General features: G+C 60.8%; 4 protein-coding genes across 5 annotated transcripts; 2 read left to right on the top strand and 2 right to left on the bottom strand.

The window, feature by feature from the left end:
- Positions 1 to 291: 291 nt before the first annotated feature.
- On the bottom strand, positions 292 to 4,715 carry RPUSD4 (RNA pseudouridine synthase D4). Of its 2 annotated transcripts, none has more exons than XM_084275021.1 (7): positions 4,623 to 4,715; positions 2,249 to 2,414; positions 1,830 to 2,031; positions 1,519 to 1,612; positions 1,266 to 1,416; positions 909 to 1,006; positions 292 to 777 (listed from the first exon to the last, which is right to left on the bottom strand). In XM_084275021.1, the coding sequence occupies exons 1-7, from the start codon at positions 4,638 to 4,640 to the stop codon at positions 586 to 588; spliced, it is 921 nt and encodes a 306-aa protein (XP_084131147.1). In that variant the 5' UTR covers positions 4,641 to 4,715; the 3' UTR covers positions 292 to 585. The 2 variants fall into 2 exon arrangements, with proteins under 2 accessions (XP_084131147.1, XP_084131148.1); XM_084275022.1 differs by lacking the exon at positions 4,623 to 4,715 and adding an exon at positions 4,387 to 4,516.
- An 89-nt stretch (positions 4,716 to 4,804) lies between these two features.
- On the bottom strand, positions 4,805 to 11,870 carry PUS3 (pseudouridine synthase 3). Its single transcript, XM_084274889.1, has 6 exons — positions 11,849 to 11,870; positions 10,300 to 10,419; positions 8,463 to 8,869; positions 6,416 to 6,975; positions 5,845 to 6,035; positions 4,805 to 5,149 (listed from the first exon to the last, which is right to left on the bottom strand). Exons 3-6 carry the CDS (start codon positions 8,829 to 8,831, stop codon positions 4,848 to 4,850), a joined length of 1,422 nt encoding a protein of 473 aa, XP_084131015.1. The 5' UTR covers positions 8,832 to 8,869; positions 10,300 to 10,419; positions 11,849 to 11,870; the 3' UTR covers positions 4,805 to 4,847.
- HYLS1 (HYLS1 centriolar and ciliogenesis associated) lies at positions 10,062 to 11,145 on the top strand (the record flags this gene model as incomplete). Its single annotated transcript, XM_084274939.1, has 1 exon — positions 10,062 to 11,145. The coding sequence occupies one exon, from the start codon at positions 10,062 to 10,064 to the stop codon at positions 10,869 to 10,871; it is 810 nt and encodes a 269-aa protein (XP_084131065.1). The 3' UTR covers positions 10,872 to 11,145.
- Positions 11,871 to 14,188: 2,318 nt separating the features above from the next.
- On the top strand, positions 14,189 to 19,746 carry VSIG10L2 (V-set and immunoglobulin domain containing 10 like 2; the record flags this gene model as incomplete). The annotated part of the gene is made up of 11 exons (XM_084274938.1): positions 14,189 to 14,264; positions 14,417 to 14,779; positions 16,025 to 16,309; positions 16,775 to 17,050; positions 17,230 to 17,517; positions 17,809 to 18,453; positions 18,538 to 18,840; positions 19,137 to 19,259; positions 19,366 to 19,390; positions 19,472 to 19,590; positions 19,670 to 19,746. The coding sequence occupies 11 exons, from the start codon at positions 14,189 to 14,191 to the stop codon at positions 19,744 to 19,746; spliced, it is 2,580 nt and encodes an 859-aa protein (XP_084131064.1).
- Positions 19,747 to 20,339: the final 593 nt, after the last annotated feature.

Here is a 20,339-nt window from a genome sequence, read left to right as displayed (position 1 = left end):
GAGTCCCGGAGCAGCCCGGCCAAGCCAAGCAGAGGAACTCCCCTGCACAGTCTCTCAGCACAGCAGAAAACCCCAACAAACAACCCAGAGCTGCTGCCAAACTGCACTTTCCATGGATTTTTGGAAAGAAGGGAAATCTCCCAACTGGAACACGAGGGACTGACTGCTCAACAGTCCTGGAGGAATGAGCATCAGGTCTCAAAGCGTGAGGGACTGCACCCAGCTGCGATCAAAGCTGCCCAGGGACTGAGATCTGCCTGGCCTGAGCAGAGACACACACAGCCCTTTCCCTCAGCAGGAACTAGACCTTTTATTGCTCACAGACAAGTTCAAAACACAGACTGAGCCAAGCCCAGTTCCTCCTCAGCTTCATTAGTCCAAACAAGAGGATCTTCAGCTTGCCCAGCCACTTTTCTGCACCAAACCAGGTCAAGGAGCACACATAGGTACCTGCTTTGAAGCCAGCAACACCCCTCCCAACACTGGGGGGGGGTGGTCTCTGGCAAGCAGTGGACAACACAGACTCCTCACACTGCTGGCTCCACACCAGACACTGCTGCAGAGTGCTGCACTCATCCTGCCTTGTTAGTGGTTTGCAACATCCAGGTCCAGATCCAGCTTCTTCAGAGTCTTTAGGAAGAAGGGGGGTGGCTTGCAGACAAGGTCTATCCGCTGGCCCAGGGGCAGGGAGAGCCGGTGGGCATGGAGGTGGAGGGGGAGGTGGCGAGCTTTGCTCTGCTCCAGCTTCAGCCTCCTCAAGGTGATTTCAGGAAGCTTCTGCAGCAAGGACAGAAAATGTCCTGTCCACAACCCCATCTCTACAAGCTGGGCCTGGAAAAGCCCAGTCCAGGGGGAGTGAGGGGACACAGATGGGCTGTCCCCACCTCATGACACAGGACCTGCCTTACCTGGGGTGCCAGTTTGCTCCAATGGGAATATTTGTGATCCCCCAGGATAGGGCAGCCCAACCCATAGGCCAGGTGAACTCTGATTTGGTGCTTCACCCCTGAGGAGGAAAAGGAAAGAGGAGAGAAATGTTACCAACCAGCTGTGGCAGGCTTCAGCTCCCAGCCCCCAGTGCTGGCAGCCAAAGAGCAGCCTGGCAGCCAACCATGGCCCCAGGGTAGCTCAGTGCCAGAGCCTGAGTCCAAAAAGGATTCCACTCCTGTCTAACGATGAGTTCCCACTCCCAGCCCTGCTCTTGGCTGCAGAGCTGCAGGGAAAGCACAGCCAGCAGCTGCCACAAGCCCAGGGACCAGCCTCACCTGTGATGGGCTGGAGCTCCAGCAGAGAGCAGGCAGAGGAGCTGGACAGGAGCCGGTACCGCGTCACGGCGCTCTCAGCGTCGCGGTTCTTCCGCCTTCTCACCACCTTCCCATCCTCTGGAGACAAGTGATAGCTGGGGGCCAGCGTCATCTGGACAGGGGCAGGAGGGTGAAGCCGTGGGGAGAGAGAGAAGGGGGTGGAAGTGTGGGGAGGGAGGGGGAAGCAGGAGGCTGAGAGGACATCCTGGCTCACCTTGTAATGCGACTGGTGGCTCCGCACCTCCTTCTCCACGATGGGGATCTCCACGATGCCCTCAGGAGGCTCTGGGTTCCCCAGGCTGATTGCCCTGGGGAGGGAAAGCAGAGGGCTCTGGGCCACGTGCCAGCCAGAAGGGAACCCTCCCCTCACCCCATAAACCCAGCCCTGCAGAAGGACACTGGAGGGATAAGCAGCAAACATCTGCTGCTTCCACAGAGCACCACACGTCCTCACCCCCTGGGGACTGCCCCCTCAGCCCCTCTTCAAACCCTTCCAAGCTGCTTCTCTAACCAACCCTTTCCTACCAGTAGATCTTCTCCACCTGACGGGTTTTAAAGAGAAGCCGGATCCTCTCTGCCACCTCCTGGCTCCGTGCCAGCACCATGACACCGGTGGTCTCTTTGTCCAGCCGGTGGCAGAGGTGCAAGGGTTTGGCTTTCATGTTCTCCAACATCTTGGCCAAAACAGGCAGCACATCAGCGATACAATTCCTGATCCCAGGGCCACCTGCACAACCCACAGGCAAGGCAGTTAGGGGAGACATCCAGCTCGAGTTACTTCCAAACCACAAAAGGGAAAGCTGGGGGTGAAAGGTGACAACACCCCCCTGCATCCCTCCCCTCAATGTAAGGAGGATGATGGGAGACAGAGGATTCCTCATCAGGGCCACTGAGCCCTTTCCCTTCCCCACCCAGGGCATCACCATGAGGGGATCTGTCCTCACCATGCACAGGAAGGCCGTAGGGTTTGTTGATCACCACGATCTCCTCGTTCTGGTACACGGTTTCCCTCTGCAGCACTTTGGCCAGGACGTTGGGGTGAACCTGCTGCAGCTGCCTGCTCAGCATGGAGAGTTGCCAGACCCTCCTCTGTGCTGGGTCTGTGGGGATCTGAGGAGAGAACAAATTGCCTTGGTGGACAAACAGCTCCTGGCTTTGGTGCAGAGGGATCCTGTGTGTCCTGGAACAGGCTGCCCAGGGAGGGGGTTGAGTCACCTTGCTTGGATGTGTTTAAAAAAAGGGGAGATGAGGTGCTCAGGGATCTGGTTCAGCTTAGGATGGGAATGGTTGGACTTGATGATCTTTAAAGGTCTTCTCCAGCCTGGTGATTCTGTGATCTTGGGTAACTCACTTGCCTTCCACCTACTCCTGCTCTGTGCTTCACACTGTGGTGACCCCAAGGAAGGGTGCAACATGCACAGCTGTGACAGGGGTGAAGGCAGGGTGCTTGTCCCCACAGTCCCATCACATCAGGACTGTGCCCAGCAGGTCACAGGAGGGGATCCTCCCCCTCTGCTCTGCCCTGGTCAGGCCCCACGTGGAGCATTGTGTCCAGTTCTGGGCTCCCTGGGATAAACCAGCCAGGGATCTCCTGGAGAGAGTCCAGAGGAGGCTACGAAGGGGATGAAGGGCCTGGAGCATCTCCCCTGTGAGGAAAGGCTGAGTGAGCTGGGGCTGTTCAGCCTGGAGAGAAGCAGCCTGAGAGGGGATCTGATCAATGGGTATAAAGATCTGAAGGGTGGGACACAGGGGGCCATGGGCAGCCTCTGCTCAGTGTCTGTGGGGACAGGACAAGGGGTGATGGGCTCAAGTTGGAGCACAGGGAGTTCCCCACCAATGTGGGGAATAACTTCTTCCCAGTGAGGGTGAGGGAGCCCTGGGACAGGCTGCCCAGGGGGTGTGGAGTCTCCTTCTCTGGAGAGATTCCAGCCCCATCTGGACACCGCCCTGTGTGCCCTGTCCTAGGGACCCTGCTTTGGCAGGGGCTTGGACCCCATGGGCTCTGGAGGCCCCTCCCAACCTCTATGGTTCTATCACCCATCTCGGTGCCACCACCTCGCTTCGCCCCATGCAGGGGTGGCCGCCCACAACCCCCCTCCGCATCCTTCCCCCACCCCCCGCGATGTTCTGGCCAGGCAGGAAAGGGAAGGGGAAAGGGGAAAGGGGAAAGGGGAAAGGGAAAGGGGAAGGGGAAGGGGAAAGGGGAAAGGGGAAAGGGGAAAGGGGAAAGGGAAAGGGGAAAGGGGAAAGGGGAAGGGGAAAGGGGAAAGGGAAAGGGGAAGGGGAAAGGGGAAAGGGAAAGGGGAAAGGGGAAAGGGGAAAGGGAAAGGGGAAAGGGAAAGGGGAAAGGGAAAGGGGAAAGGGAAAGGGGAAAGGGAAAGGGGAAAGGGAAAGGGGAAAGGGAAAGGGGAAAGGGAAAGGGGAAGGGGAAAGGGAAGGGGAAAGGGGAAGGGGAAGGGGAAAGGGAAAGGGGAAAGGGGAAGGGGAAAGGGAAAGGGGAAAGGGAAAGGGGAAGGGGAAAGGGGAAGGGGAAAGGGGAAGGGGAAAGGGGAAGGGGAAAGGGGAAGGGGAAAGGGGAAGGGGAAAGGGGAAGGGGAAAGGGGAAGGGGAAAGGGAAAGGGGAAAGGGAAAGGGGAAAGGGGAAGGGGAAAGGGGAAGGGGAAAGGGGAAGGGGAAAGGGGAAGGGGAAAGGGGAAGGGGAAAGGGGAAGGGGAAAGGGGAAGGGGAAAGGGGAAGGGGAAAGGGGAAGGGGAAAGGGAAAGGGGAAAGGGAAAGGGGAAAGGGAAGGGGAAAGGGGAAGGGGAAGGGGAAAGGGAAAGGGGAAAGGGGAAGGGGAAAGGGGAAGGGGAAAGGGGAAGGGGAAAGGGGAAAGGGAAAGGGGAAAGGGGAAGGGGAAAGGGGAAAGGGAAACCCGCGAAGGCACCGCCAGCCCCGCCCCCTCATCCCTCCCACAGCCGGGCCGGGGCAGCGCCCGCGCCTCGCAGCACGAGGGAGGCGCCGCGGCGTGGGGCCGCTGCGCGGGGCATGCTGGGAGTTGTAGTCCAACCCCCTCAAGGCCCGGCCGGGCCTCCCCACCGCACACCTCTCGCTTCTGCTTCTCCTCCTCCTTCTTCTGCGCCCGCAGCCGCTCCGCCAGCTGCTCGGCCCGCGGGGCTGCCGCTACCCACCCGCTGCTGCAGACAGCGCGCACCGCCCGGCCGAGAGGCGCGGCGGGCAACCGCCTCACCCCGCCGCCCGCCGCCGCCATCTTGCTTCCCCCTTCCCCCTTCCGGCGAGTGGCGGCGGAGGAGGAGGAGGCGGTCCTTCAGCTCAACCCACCCAATCAGAAGGGGACATCCACCAGAGCGACAGCCGCGGCGTCCAATGGGGTCGGGCTGGAGGGCGGGTGCGGGTTTAAAACGCCGAGGACGGTTGCGCGGCGGTAACGGCGGCGGCAGGAGGCGGAGGAGGAGGGAGGAGTGCGCGGGCTGAGCCAGGTACCGGGGCGCGGGGTAGGGGTTCCAGCAGCCTTTATAGAGCTCCCGCCTCTCCCCGCCCGGCCCCTCACTCCGCGCCCACGCGGACCCGCTCCGGGGGCTGCCCCGCGCCGCGGCGGCTCCTCTTGGGCTCGGGGAGCTGCTGCTCGTCCCCGGGCTCTGCCGCCGCCTCCGGGCCCCGCGGCGCCGGGGGGTCGATGCGGCCCCTGCGCACGAAGTGGCGGATGCGGGACTCCAGCCCCTCGCACTTGGGGCGGCTCAGCAGGGGCCGGTAGGTGCGGGCTCGGACGCCTTCCACGAAGCTGCTGGCCTGGCTGTAGGGTGGGGGCTCTGCCTCTCCCCAGGGGGTTGTTGCTTCACCTCCTGGGCCTGCAGCAGAATCGAAATGAAACCAAAAACCCATCAATAATCAGAGAATCAAGGGCTGGAATGGGTTGGGAGGGACCCCAAGGGTCACAGAGCTCCAACCCCCCTGCCACAGGCAGGGACACCAACCTCCAGGCCTGGAGCTACACAAGGTTGCCCAGGGCCCCAGCCAACCTGGCCTTGAACACCCCCAGGGATGGGGCACCCACCCCCTCTCTGGGCAGCCCCTTCCAGCCCCTCACCACTCTCTCTGCAAAGAACTTCCCCCTAATCTCTCCTCTCCCCCTTCCCTCCTCCAGCTTCACTCCAGCCCCCTTGTCCTGCCAGTCTCTGCCCTTGAACAAGCTGATTCCACTCCTGTTCCTCTGCTCTCTTCAGGGACTGGGAGGCTGCAGTGAGGTCCCCCCACAGCCTTCTCTTCTCCAGGCTGAGCCAGCCCAGCTCCCTCAGCCTCTCTCCGTAGGGGAGCTGCTCCAGCCCTCTGATCCCCTCCGTGGCTCCTCTGACCCCTCTCCACCAGTCCCACATCTTTCTTGTCCTGGGGCCCCAGCTCTGGACACAGGACTCCAGCTGGGGCCTCCCCAGGGCAGAGCAGAGAGGGACAATCCCCTCCCTATCCCTGCTGTGATTACCCCCTCAGCTTTTTCTTTCCCCCCACGAGCCCCCCCTGGAGGTTTTGCCCCAAAACCTCCCCTTACTCTTTTCAGTGGGCACTGGAGCTGCGTTGAGCCCGTGCAGCATGTCCCGTAGCACCTGGGTTTTGACTGCATGGCTGGCCCAGAGCTGCTCTAGGTGGGTGATGTTGAGCTCCTGCACCTCTCGGTCGTAGAGCCAGTGCAGGTCTTGGAACTCACAGTCGTGCAGGACAAGGGGAAACTCGACTGCCATGCTAGGGAGGAAGGAAGGAAGGAGAGAAGGCATCAACCTGCTGCTGGCTGGAGGGATGCTGTGACCATAAAGGTGACTCTTACAATAGTTATAGTCCTTTCTGCCAAAAAGCAGCCCTGTGTTGTACAGGACTCCTTTTCCCCATGAAAACTGCGTTAGTTTTAACCAAATAGAAAGGGTTAAACCCATCACAAGCTTGTCCAACATCAAGAAAGCCATGATCCCAAGAGATATGTCCCAGAGAGGCTGCTGGTAGCTTGCTTCTGCATTGGGAGAGGCCACTTTGCAGGCTGGCAGGGGAGCACTTTGGACACAGCCCCTCACCCACTGCAGCGCCCCGTGAAAGCAGCCAGGGAGTTTATTCCCTGAGCTCTCCTCTACCTGTACTGAGGTTTTCTGGGATTCTTCTCCACATCCAGCAGCTCATCAATGACCTCTGGCTTCTCCATCCCTTGGCCAACGAGGAAGAGGATGGCCATCATGCAGCGGACTTGGTGGTAGAGGAACGCCTGGCCGGTCACTTCGAACTGGCAGAGGCGGAAAGGATCCCGTGGCCTGGCTTCTCCTCCTTCCTCCACCCAGCTGACTCCAGCGCTGAGAATCGTCCTCTGGAAGTTGAGGACCCCGTTGGCAACGTCCATCTTGCAGAGGTTGCGGAAGTCGTGCGTCCCCACGTACCTCTGGGCTGCCGCGTGCATGAGGGACACGTCCAGGTTGGCGCAAGGGAAGAAGTAGCGGTAGGTCCTCTTCAGGCAGCTGAAGCGGGCGCTGAAATGGGGCTCCACGGGGGCCCAGGCCAGCACCCTGATGTCAGGGGGCAGCACCCTGTTTAAAATGTGGGTGTAGCGGAGCTCCTCTTCCTCTCCCTCGCTTCTGCTTTGGGAGTCGCGCTCGTGGCCGTTGAGCTTCTTGCCCTTGGAGCGCAGATCTAAGGAGATCACCTGGGGGACAAAGAGATCCTGGGATCAGATCTCAGGCACATCGAGCCAAGATGGATGTGCCTGATGATCAAGCCACTGCCTACACTGAAGGGGAAATAAATTCAGCATCTCTCCTACAGATGAAGGTGGCTTAAATCAGGCAATCTCACCCCTCCTTCCTGTGGGTAGAGCTGCAAGTGCCTCTCCCAAGGCTCCCAGCAGATGCTGTGGATTCCTTTAATAAAGCAGAGAAAGCTGCTGGCTGCCTACATGCTGTGGTCTTGAAATGGCTTCAACTTTAGTCACTGGGTTTAGGATATAATGTGGTTTTTCTCCTTTTTTTCCTCCTGCTGATGACTTGAACCCAGTAACAGCCTGGTGTGAGAGCCAGTTAATTAACAGGTGGAAGTGCTTTAAAGGATGCAAGAAAAGGCAGCCCCTGCCCTCAGTTTGTGCAGCTCCTCTTCTGAAGGAAAGCAGACTGCTCAGCAGAGCTGAAACCACCCCAGTGAGGTAAAAGCTAAGCTGGCTCTGCTTCCTGAGGCAAGGAGAGATGTGCCTGACAGCGAAGCCATCGTGGCACAGAAGGGCTGTGTGTTACCCAGTGGCTCAGCCAGCCTGATGGCTCCGTGCCCACCCAGTGAGCCAGTTCGCTTCCCTCCCTCCTGCTTCCTTCTGCCAGCTCCCTCAGGCCCTTCTGTGCAGGAACTCAGCTGCCTGACTGGGCAGGAAGCTCTCCAGTTCTTGGGTTTAGTGGCTTAAATCAGCTGAGGGGGCTGTGCCCAGTGCTGTAGGAAAAGCAGCTGTGGTGGAAGGGGTCACCTCAGGAGGCCCCAGCTGGAGTCCTGTGTCCAGAGCTGGGGCCCCAGGACAAGAAAGATGTGGGACTGGTGGAGAGGGGTCAGAGGAGCCACGGAGGGGATCAGAGGGCTGGAGCAGCTCCCCTACGGAGAGAGGCTGAGGGAGCTGGGCTGGCTCAGCCTGGAGAAGAGAAGGCTGTGGGGGGACCTCATTGCAGCCTCCCAGTCCCTGAAGGGACCCCAGGAACAGGAGGGGAATCAGCTTGTTCAAGGGCAGAGACTGGCAGGACAAGGGGGCTGGAGTGAAGCTGGAGGAGGGAAGGGTGAGAAGAGAGATTAGGGGGAAGTTCTTTGCAGAGAGAGTGGTGAGGGGCTGGAAGGGGCTGCCCAGAGAGGGGGTGGGTGCCCCATCCCTGGGGGTGTTCAAGGCCAGGTTGGCTGGGGCCCTGGGCAACCTTGTGTAGCTCCAGGCCTGGAGGTTGGTGTCCCTGCCTGTGGCAGGGGGGTTGGAGCTCTGTGACCCTTGGGGTCCCTTCCAACCCAGCTCAGTCTGTGGTTCTATGATCTCCCTCTCCCTTTTTTTTTTGGCAGTGCCGAGCTATTGGGGAAGCTGCAACCTAAACCACACTTCATCCTCCCAAAACAAACCCCCAGGGGGGAAAACCCACCAGTTTGAGGGTCTAAACCTCACTATTCTGCACCACTCACCTGTCCAAAGGCGCTGACTCCTTTGTCCGTCCGCCCGCAGCGGTGGTAGTTGGAGCTCTGCCTGTCATCCACCAGCCTTGTCTTCTTCAAGGCTTCAAACAGTTTCTCTTCGATGGTGTTGCTGGTGTTCTCCTGGCTGGCAAAGCCCTGGTAGCCCCAGCCCAGGTAGGCAATCTTCAGTGCCACGTGCCTGCGGCCGTAGGCACCGAAATCAAAGGGGCGCTGCTGGCGCTTCTTGGCTCTCCCAGGGGCTGGAGGAGCCTCCTTGTCCCCTCGGAGCTTCTCCTGCAGCCGCTTCACCTCCTCTTCCAGCTCCTGCACCCTCTTCAGGAGTCTGGCTCCATCATTGTCCGTGCTCTCCTCAGCCATTGCCACTGGCCTGGAGCCTTAGCTAACTGCTGGCAGCTCTGCAGGGAAAGAAGGAAATGGGGGAATTGCAGATTTGCTCTTATGATAGAATCCCAGACTGGGCTGGGTTGGAAGGGACCCCAAGGGTCACAGAGCTCCAACCCCCCTGCCACAGGCAGGGACACCAACCTCCAGGCCTGGAGCTACACAAGGTTGCCCAGGGCCCCAGCCAACCTGGCCTGGAACCCCCCCAGGGATGGGGCAGCCAGATATCTTATGCCCAGATACCTGTAAAATGCTTGTTCCCTGCAGAACAACTCAGCTTTCACCCCTCCCTGTTCGTGGCAGAGCACAGGAGGGTCCAAGGGGCTCAGCTCAGGCAGCTTCATCTTACTTAAGTCTTTATTTTTTTAATTGTTTTTGGAACTGTTTAATCATTCCTCTTCCCACTGCTGCGTGATGGGCTCTGCTCCCTCAGCCCCAGCACCATGGCATGTTCCTGGTGAGTCTTTTGCCATCCCTGCTGAGCTGTCAGGGAGCCCTTCCCACCCTTCACACCCAGCTCAGCTCAGCAGCAACACTTCTGACAGCCCTGTTAACTGCTGCCAGGCATCTCACTGCACCCTCTGCTCCCAAACTGCCTTATGGGTAAAACCTTGTGGCTTTTTTTACCCCTCTGAACCCACTTTGTGGGGTGAAGTTATCCCAGACCTGGGATAAACTCCCTGGATCCCTTTTTGCAGTGGGTCTGCTATAGCCAGCCTTTGGGCTATGACAGTGACATGGAAGGAAGCCCCCAAACACGCTGTGCTGTGCCTCTCCCTCCTCTGCAGAACTAAAACACCCTTGTGGGTGTCCCCAGTTTAAACCACGATGAGGTGGGGTGTTTTTAAAGGGACTGGGATGAGGGGGAAATGGTTACACACATCTGCTGGCAGAGCAAACAGAATCCACCTTGGCTTTGCCCACTGTCCTGCTAGTACTTTCTGGATTGATTAATTGTGTTTGCTGCAGGGAAAGAGCCTTCTGCTGGCAGCAGGAGGTTTAGCAGCACTGGTGGGTGCTCTCAACACCCCCCCTCTGATTAAGTGCAGCCTAAATCAACACCCCTGAGCCTGAGATGTTGGGGGAGTCAGGGTCTCTCCGTTACATCTCACCCCTGCTGCATGACATTAACTCTGGGGGTTGGGTTTATGTGGGTTTGTTGGTTTTTCTTTCAGAATCCACACAGCTCAGCAGCTCATGGAGGAGATGATGGGACCTGCTGGGTGTAGATGGGTGGCTCCTGAGGACCAGCTGGCAGCTAGGCTAGCCACAAGCCGGCCGTGCCCCCAGCGAAGGGGCAGCAAGGAGCAGCAACATCCCTGTGAGGATCCCTATGCCCAGGCCTCCTTCATTTCAGGGCTACAATCTCCCCTCCCTACTCTTTCAGAGGACCAGAGGGGAACCAAGAGGTTGGTAATGAAAAGAAAGGTGCTGAGACACAGACCTGATGGAGGAGTGGAGATCTCTGATGAGTCAGTGACCAGCGAGCCGGACAGTGATGCTGAGGTCTGGAGCTTGAGACAGAAGATGCTTCAGCTGGGGAGTGGTCCAGAGGACAGCATCTCTGAGGGGGAGATGGAGATGAGCAGCAGCTCCCTTGATGAATCCCCGTGGCCCCATGGGGACAGCCCCTCCTTTCTCCTTGAGGATTCTGGGAGCCAGAGCTCTTCTTCCTCTCACTACACTGCTGAGGCAGCACAGCCCAAGTCCTTCATTCCTCCCCAGTTGGAACCTCTGGGTCACAACAGAAGGAAAACCGACCGTGTGGCCAAATATTGGGAATATAAAAGAGAATGGGAAAAATTCCGAATCCCAGGGGAGGATCAGCGGCAGGAACTGCGCTGGGCTATCCGAGAGATGATGCTCTGCAAACCTGAGCTCCCCAGCAAGCCACAGCACCTCCCTGTCCCCAACACTTACATCGTGCCCACTGAAAAGAAAAGAGCTGCCCTGCGCTGGGAGGTACGTTGGGACCTGGCCAAGGGTCTCATCCCCAGAAAAAACACCTCCTCCTAGTTTCCTACAGCCCTGCTCTGCACTCAGTGTAACTACTCAGCACGTGCTGCTCTCCTCCTACTTGATCCCTCCTTAAAATCCTCAATCATTTGGAAAAAAAGATTAGAATTTTAATTATTTTTGGTGTTTCAAGTGGGTTTTTATAGCAGAATTTTAACTTTACCCAGCACCTCAGGTTATAAAACCAGCTGGGTCCAACACCCCTGCTTCCCTCCTGTGGCTTGCACACCTTCTTTCCTGGTTTTCCCAGGGAGCAGGTGCCCCAAAACCCACCTGAGACTTCAGAATTGGCTGGAGAACTAAGACCAGCAGATGAATTTGGGGCACCTGGGGTGTTGTGGGAGCTGTTGAGGGGGTTTTTAGTTACGGCGTCGCGACTGAAGTGTGTGGAAAGGTTTGTCATGGGTCTGGGGGTTAATGATAATAAAGGAGTTTTAGGGTGAAGGTGGTATTATTATTCCTTCTTTCTTTTCCCCAGTGTGGGCTCAGGGCTTTCCCAACCCAGGGAAAGGTCCCCACACGCCTTTGGTCTCTCTGGGATGTGGTTCTGGGGTAGGAAGAAGCCTCGAAGGCGGCGCTTGGCCCCATCCAAATGGCTCCTGAAACCTTAGAGGGGGCAGCTGGAGAAGGATGGGGGATGCAGGGATCCCCATGGACCCCCCGCACTTAAGAGAAGGGGCTTTCCCACCTCCCCATCCCCATCCCCATCCCGCCCCCCAAAATCCCCTGGGGAGACTGTGGCATCATCCCTACGGGGTCACCGCTCCTCTAGGTACCCCCCCCCCCCCCAAAGCCCAGTGGGGACCAGCGTGGTGGCCGGGGGATGCGGGCGCTGCTCCCCGCTCCGCAGCATCCCCGCCCCCCAGCACCCCGGGGGACTGCCGAACTCTCCGGGGTCCCTTCTCCTCCCGGTACCCCCGTCCCCCGTCTCCTCCGGGCTCCTCCCGCCCGCGGGCTCCCCTCCCCCTCCCCGGTACCTGCGTGCGGCCGGGCCGGTGCCGCTGCCCCGGAAGCACCCGCCCCGTCCGGTGCCCTGCGAGGGGAAGGGCGGGACTCCCTCCCGCCGGGGGAACCACCCCCATCCCATGGTGTCTCAGGGGTATTCGGGAGCTGCTACAGCTGCCGTGGGGTTCTGGGCCCCGGTAACGGCCGCCTGCCCCCGCCCCGGGCCGTGCTGCCGGAGCCCCTTGGCACACCGCCGGGTTCAGGCTGCTCCTCGGGCCCCGGGGCTGAGAATTCCTCTTCTATGGACATACAAAGTGTCCTTCCTCCTCAAGACCCGTCCCTTGGGGGGACACCCGCTCCCCCATGGGTTTCTCCATGGGTTCCTCCATGGGCATCTTTCTCTCCAGCACCTGGGGCACCTCCTCCCCCCCTTCCCTGCCCTTGGTGCCTGCACAGCTCCTCCCACCTTCCCACTCCCTTCTCTGGGGGCACAAAGCGGCTGCTGGTGGGTTTTTCTCTCCTCACTGTGGCTCCCAGAGGCGCTGTGCCCATGGCTGATGGGCTGGGCCTTGGGCAGCAGCGACTCCGGCCTGGAGCCGGCCGGTGTTTGCTCTGCGGGGCTGCAGAGAGCTGCTGGCTGCTCCTTGTAGCAGCCACCCCTGCACCACCACCCCTTCTCCACACTAAACCACAACAATTACTAATGTAGTTAGAGAAACCACCTCAGGGAAGGCTCCAGCTGGGGATGGGCAATTACCTCAGGAATCACCCCCAAGGATGGGCCTCAGGGACGGCCCCATGGCTGTCCCAGGGATCATAGAATCACAGACTCACAGACTGGTCTGGGTTGGGAGGGACCCCAAGGGTCACAGAGCTCCAACCCCCTGCCACAGGCAGGGACACCAACCTCCAGGCCTGGAGCTACACAAGGTTGCCCAGGGCCCCAGCCAACCTGGCCTTGGACACCCCCAGGGATGGGGCACCCACCCCCTCTCTGGGCAGCCCCTTCCAGCCCCTCACCACTCTCTCTGCAAAGAACTTCCCCCTGATCTCTCCTCTCCCCCTTCCCTCCTCCAGCTTCACTCCAGCCCCCTTGTCCTGCCAGTCTCTGCCCTTGAACAAGCTGATTCCCCTCCTGTTCCTCTGCTCCCTTCAGGGACTGGGAGGCTGCAATGAGGTCCCCCCACAGCCTTCTCTTCTCCAGGCTGAGCCAGCCCAGCTCCCTCAGCCTCTCTCCATAGGGGATGGGCTTTTACCCCAGGGGAGGCTCCACCTGCCACCCTGAGGCCCCTTCAGGCCTCACCAGCACCCAACTTCAAACCCTAAATTCCCAGCAGTAGTTCCCAAACCAAAGGTGCGAGGACTGACCCACATTCCTGGCCCAAAACCTCCCTGTGTACCCACTAGCAGCCCACCACCTCCAGGCCCAGGGATGGGACAGGGTTCAATGTGGCCCCCTCCATGCTGGTCTCACTGGGCAGCAGCATGAAGCCGCCATAGACTTGGGGGGTGCAGAACTGGTGCCTCTCCTGCACCCACACCAGAACCTCCTTAGACTGGGCAATTAGTATTTATTCCCCCGGCCCCATTCCCAGCTGCTTCCCTGCCTCAACAAAGCTGTGGCATCCCTGTGGTGGCCCCAACCACTAGGAAAGACACTGACCCACAAAAAAAACACCCTCTCAGAAATATTTGGGAATAATTCTGTGCAAAGAACAGATTTTCAGGGAATTTCAGCCACTGGGCTGTATCCTGCCACCTCCCGATCTTGATTTGCTCTGGGTAAGGCCTTTCCTCAGTGGATACAGGCTGATGGGGCCGCCCCAGCCCATCATCCACACCCCAAAATCCCTCCACTGGGGTGCTCTGGTCCCCTTGTGGCATTGCATTACAGTGTTGCCACCCCCCCATGAATGTTTGATGGGCCAGGACGCGGCGGCGAGCGGGAGATGAAATATCAAACCAGGCTCAGCGCTGAGCACCCAGCTTCCCCCAGCTCCCAAACCCTGTGTTTTCAATTGGGAGGGGGTGGGGGTGGCACCTTATTTTCCCCTTCTTGTAGCCAAAAAAAGAAGGGGGGAGTGGGAAGTGAGAGCTAGAAATAAATTCTACCCCCCGGGGGGGGAAAGAAGTGATGCTGCCATTCGTGTGCTGAGCATGCCTGGCCTCAGCCCTGAGATTGCAGGGGCTGAGACAGGCAGCAGCGTCGGGTTCCCCCCCTCCCTGCCTGTGTGAGCAGGCAGGATTATCAATAATTAACAGTTAATCAGGGCTGGGCCTAATTACCCAGGGGTAACCGGAGAGGAGGTTGGGGCAGAGAGTGCAGCCCTGCTTCAGCACCCCGCCGGGGGATCGGTGCTGGACATGGCGCCATGGCGTGGGGCCGGGCAGCGCTGCCGCGTCGGAGGGGGCTTTGGATCCTGTGGCTGCTGCCAGCACTGGCAGGGGGTGAGCAGAGACCCTACACGTGTGTTTTGTCTGTCTGTCCATCCGTCTGTCCATCCCCCTTCCTCATTAATTTTCCCCACTGGGGGTTGGGGGTTGGGGGTTGGGTGGGGGTCAAGCAGAGACCTGCCAAATTCACCACACCTCCCGGCCAGGTCAACCGCTGGCGGCTGACGAGGCAGCTTACGAGGAGCGGATGGTGACGGGGGTGCGGGGCCAGGCGGTGGAGCTGAGCTGCGGGCCGGCGGCATCCTCCCCGCCGGCGGTTGTCTTCTGGAGCTTCACCTCCACCGTGGCGGGAGGCTCGGGGCCACCACGGGCTGTGGTGGTGGGCTCGGGCCGGGAGGTAGCGGTGGCCCCCGGCACGGGGACGCTGGGCCGGGTGACGCTGCGCAACGGGACCCTGGAGCTGCGGGAGCTGCGGGCGGCCGCCCAGGGACGCTTCCTGTGCCAGGGGCTCTTCCCTGAGCCGGGCCGGCTCCGCGTGGGCTACGCCGCCGTCCTCCTGCGTGTCCTGGGTAAGCCGATGGCCCGCGTCCTCCCGGGGCGGCCTACGGGTGTTATCCTGGCTTCTAGTGAGCCATCCCCTTGCTCACTAGCTGATAGAGTCTTCTACTGGCCACCATAGCGTGCTGCTGGCCAGGGAAGCAACTCACTAGCCAACAAAGAGCTGCACTAGCCAAACTAGTGCCCCACTAGCCAACAAAGGGCCCTACTAGCCAACAAAGCATGCCACTGGCCTGTATAGAGCCCCACAGGCCAAGGTAGCACCCCACTAGCCAACAAAGGGCCCTACTAGCCAACAAAGCATGCCACTGGCCTGTGTAGAGCCCCACAGGCCAAGGTAGCACCCCACTAGCCAACAAAGGGCCCTACTAGCCAACAAAGCATGCCACTGGCCTGTACAGAGCCCCACAGGCCAAGGTAGCATCCCACTAGTCAACAAAGGGCCCTGCTAGCCAACAAAGCATGCCACTGGCCTGTGTAGAGCCCCACAGGCCAAGGTAGCACTGCACTAGCCACTGAAATGCCCTGCTAGCCAACGAAGGGCCTCACCGCTCAGTGAAGTGTGCCACTAGCCAACAGAGAGCCCTGGTAGCCAATGTAGTGCCCCATTAGTCAGCAAAGCATGCCACCATCCAAAGTAGAGCCCTGATAGCCAACAGAGGGGCCTGCTAGCCAGCGTACCGCCCCAGTTGCCAGTGAAGCCACCTGCTTGCCAACGTAGGGCCCCACAAGGCAGCAAAGCACCCCACCAGCCAACGTGGCACTAGCCAACATGGCACCCCACTAGCCAACATAGAGCTGTGTTAGCCAACACAGCACCCTACTAGCCAAAGTGACTTGCCAGCGTAACCCTCACCTGCTAACGAAGCGCCACATTAGCCAGCACAGCCCCCCACCAGCCAGCACAGCCCCCCACTAGTCAGCTTAACACCTCACTAGCCAGCATAGCACACCACTAGCCACTCCCTTCACCTTGCACTGGCCAGCCCAACAGCCCATAACTGGCCTCATTAGCTCAATTAGCCCCCAATTAGCCTGCAGCCAGGACACCCCCTCACTAGCCCATTGATGTTCTCACTAGCCACCCCGCCGGCTGCTCCAGCGCCAATAAACCAACCGGGCTGGAAGGATCATCCTGGGGTGGGACAGGAGGGATCTGGGGGTGGGGGGATCATCCTGGGGTGGGACAGGAGGGAAAGGGGATTTGGGGAAGGGGCCGGCAGCTGTGGGGGCTGCTCACGGCTTGGTGCCCCCAGTGCCTGTCTCCAAGCCCTTCGTGCGGCCGACGGCGGCGGCGGCGGCGGAGGGGGCGGCGGTGGCCCTGACGTGCTCCGTGCGGGAGGGGACGGAGCCGCTGAGTTTCTCCTGGCAGCACCGGGAGCCCCGGGGGGGTCCCTCAGCATCCCCTGTGGGGCTGGGGGACTCGGGAGCAGAGCTGCACCTGACACCCGCCAACCGCAGCCACGCCGGCTGGTACAGCTGCACCGTGCTCAATGAGGTCAACAACCGCACCAGCGAGCCCATCTACCTGGACATCGTCTGTGAGTGCCCTGGGGCTCAGCCCCACCTTCTGGGGGGGGCTGTCCCAAGGCAGGGGACTTGGGTACCAGCTGTAGGGTGTCCTCAGGGCTGGAGAGGCCACCGTGATGTGGCCATCAAGCAGCCTGCCACCATGGCACGTGCCACCACGCACCTTGGCACATGCGTGGCCAAGCAAGCGCCGTGCTCCTGTGGTGTCTCCAGGGCCACCACGCCACCTCCACAGCCACCCCATCAGCATGGTGCATCTACAGCCACCTGCACCCTGTCACCAAAGTGTGTCCATAGCACCTTGCCACCAGGGCACCTCCACGGCTACCACAGCCTGCAGCCACCGTGCCACCACGGTGCCTTCGCGGCCACCACCGCCTTTCTAAGGAGGCTCCACTGCCTGGTTACCCAGGAGGGATGGCTGTGTCCCCTCTGTGGGGACATCCCAGTGACTAAGGGTCCCCGTGTCACTGCAGACGGTCCGGATGAGCCGGCCATCAGCGTGGAGCCCTTCTCCCCTGAACAGGGGGGGTTCTCAGCGGGCGAGCGGGAGGACGTGGTGCTGAGCTGCCTGGCTCCCTCCAACCCCCCCAGCCGCTACGTCTGGCTCCACAACGGTTCCCAGGTCCACACCGGCCAGACCTACGTCATTGCCGCCATCGCCCGTGCCCAGGCGGGCACCTACACGTGCCTGGCTGAGAACACCCACCTCCAGACCCGCACCCAGGCCACCATCCTCCTCACTGTCTACTGTAAGTAACCCCAAAGTGGGGTGTGTGGGGGGGGAGGATGGCCCACTGGGGGTCCCCCCCCCCTGGGGTGAGATGGATCAACGCAGCACCCTGGTGAGGATGTGGGTGCCAAGGGTAGTTTGGGTGGGTGGAGTGGGGTCTCCTCTTGCTCCCATCCCAGCTCTGATGGTCTCCTGCAGATCCCCCAGCTGGGACCCCCAGTTGCTCTGCCCTGGCCACCAGTGACCTGCAGGATGTGGCCCTGCGGTGCCGCTGGCTGGGGGGCTTCCCACCAGCACGGCTGCGCTGGGTGGGCCCCGGGCCCCCTGAGGAGGAGGAGGAGGAGGAGGAAGAGGGGGTGACAGGGTTGAGTTTTTCTATGGTCACCAGCATCCAGCCAGGGGCAGCCACCAGGAACGGCAGCTCCTTCTCCTGCCTGGCCTCCCACCCCACGCTGCCGCGGGCGGCTGCCTGCAGGATCACCCTGTGTGAGTGTGGACTGGTCGGGTGTGTCATTCCCTCCCCCCCAAATCCTTTCCTGACCCCCTCCTTGGCACAGCAGAGCCGTGGTGACCCCAGTGCCGTGGCCACACCAGGGGATGGGCACTCCAAGGTGATGCTGCCTTGGCTGGGATCTCTAGCAACCCCAGCTTGCTCCAGCATGGGGGTCACCACGGCACAGCTGGGGTGCAATACCCCCCCACCCCCCCCCCCCGTGCCGGGGACAGGGGGTGTCTCCCACCCACAGCACCCCACCCTGACACCTCTCCGTGCCGCAGGGCTCCCAGCCGGTGGCCCATCCTGCACAGCAGCGGCCACCAAGGGTGACGAGTACGTGATGCTGCGGTGCCGGTGGGAGGGGGGGATGCCGCCAGTCACCCTGCGCTGGCGCGATGGCGGGGGTCGGGCGTTGGGTGACCCCGCGCCCTCCACCGCTGTCCTGGTGCTGAGCGCTGGCGGCAGTTTGAAGGGCCAGGATTTCATCTGCGCCGCCGCCCACCCGCTCCGGGCCACCGGCGCCCAGTGCCGCGTACGGCTGGGTAAGCCACAGCCACCCCCGCGTGCCCTCACCGCCGTGCCACGGCTGCACAACCCCAAGGCTCCATCCCCTCCCTCTCCTCACGCAGAAGTGCCCGAGCTGGAGGTGGAGAGGAGCGAGGTGGCGGTGCTGGAGGGCGGCGAGGCGCGGCTGGCGTGCCGGCGAAGCGGTGGCAGCGCCAGTCTCGGTGCCACCGTGGCTTGGTACAGCCCGAAGGCACTGGAGGTGACCCCGGGGTTGGCCAAGTACCGGTTGGAGCGGGAAGAAGCCTGGGTCAACCTCACCATCCAGGATGCTGAGTGGCCGGGGGACAGCGGGATCTACCGCTGCGCCGCGGCCAACGCCGTGGGCACTGCCAGCCTCCCCGTCCGCCTCCGCGTGGACCGTGAGTCCTGGGATGAGTGTGTGTGTGTGTGTGTCCCCAAGGTGGGTGTCACCCCCTCTCCTCCTGAGCACCATCTCACCACAGGGTACCCGGCCCCCCCTAACGTCACCATCAGCAAGCTGCGGTACACGCGGGCGCGCACGGAGGTGCGGCTGGAGTGGCGGACGCAGGGCGCTGGCAACCTCACCGGCTTCGTGGTGCAGCGGCGCCAAGCCAAGAAACCACCCCGCAGGGTGCCCGGCCCCTGGGAGACGGCTGCGGGTGACATCGAGCCCCACTCCCGCGACCGGCGCCTGGGGGGGCTGGACCCAACCGTGGTCTACGCTTTCCGCGTCCTGGCCGTCAACCACCGGACGGCCGGGCACCCCTCGGAGGTGCAGACACCAGGTGAAGTGTTGGGACACACACACACACACATACACACACACAGAGGCTGCTCTGTGTGGGCACAGCAGGGCTGGAGTGCAGCAGGGTGACGTTGGTGCAGCCAAGGAGCCCAGCCTGAGCTGTTGTCAGTAGGTTCCAGAGTGAACAGGCACAGGCGCAGGCGCCTGCTTCTCACCGCCACTTGGGGCTTGGCTGGGGGTGCCTGCCGCCTGCCACGCTCCCTCCTCTCCCTCTGCACAGCTCGTGTGTGGGTGCCTCATTAGCCTAATTACCCTAATTACCCCCCTCTCTTGCAGCTGAGCCTCCCTTTGAGGCTTACCCAGCAGTGACCGGGGCGGCAGTAGCAGGGATGCTGGTGGCCACTCTGGTGTCACTCCTGGCTGTACGCTGGGTCGCCCACCACCAGGACACCCTCCCACGTGAGCACTGGGGCTGGGGGGGTTTGGGGGGTGGGGTGGGGTGGGCTCATGGCAAGATCTTGGCTGCCCACACCTCACTGATCATCTATCTGCCCCCCCCCCCCAGGGCTGCACAACCTGCTCTTCCACACGTGAGTGTCCCCAGAGCCCCTCGTTCCGTCACCACCACACCCCAGGGCTGGTGACACCCCCTTTGCATTGTCCCCTCCAAGGGCTGGACCCGGTGCCCAGGAGCCTGTTGACACACCGGAGGACACCGAAACAGCCTCCAGCAGGGAGGATGGAGCAGCACCAGCACTGGGAGACACGGCTGCCCCCAGTATGGCAGCAGGTAAAGGGCACCCATGGGGCGAGGAGAGGGTCACCCAGCACCCATCCAGCATCACCAGAGGCTCTCCCACCCCTTGCAGAGGCGCCCTCAGCCCCACTGGATGTCACTGAGGAGCCCCCGGTTAATGTCACCATCACCGTGACAGCGACACCGTGACAGCGACACCGTGACTGCTGCAGCTTGTCCTCTTCACTCCCCTCCCATCATGCAGGACAGGGACAGCAGCACCCACCAGCGCTGCATCCATTAATAAAGCAGGGAAGGGCAAAGAATCAATAATTAGTAATTAATAAGCTGTGTGTTAATAGACCTGGGAAGGGTGGCTGCGGCTCCCAAATTCAGCAGCTGAAGAACACCTGTGGGTCAGACCTGCCACAAAAGTTGGAGCCAGGTGGCCAAAAAAAAAGGGGGTTTTTTTTGCTTCTTTATGATATTTAAAAAGCTGATTTTTTTTCCCAGGGCAGCTTGGGGAGGGGGAAGGGGAAGGGGAAGGGGAAGGGGAAGGGGAAGGGGAAGGGGAAGGGGAAGGGGAAGGGGAAGGGGAAGGGAAAGGGAAAGTTCTCTATCCCTAAAAAATTATAGATTAGGGGTGAAATCACAACAGGATTGTGGATTCAGGGGTCTTAGACCATGCCAAGAAGGATTCGGGGGTCTTGGGCCATGCCAAGAGGGATTTGGGGGTCTTAGGCCATGCCAAAAGGGATTTGGGGGTCTTGGGCCATGCCAAGAGGGATTTGGGGGTCTTGGGC

The sequence above is a fragment of the Gallinula chloropus genome (assembly GCF_964237585.1).
Source record: "Gallinula chloropus genome assembly, chromosome: 24".
Taxonomy (NCBI): domain Eukaryota; kingdom Metazoa; phylum Chordata; class Aves; order Gruiformes; family Rallidae; genus Gallinula; species Gallinula chloropus.
This window is presented reverse-complemented; position numbering and strand designations above follow the sequence as displayed.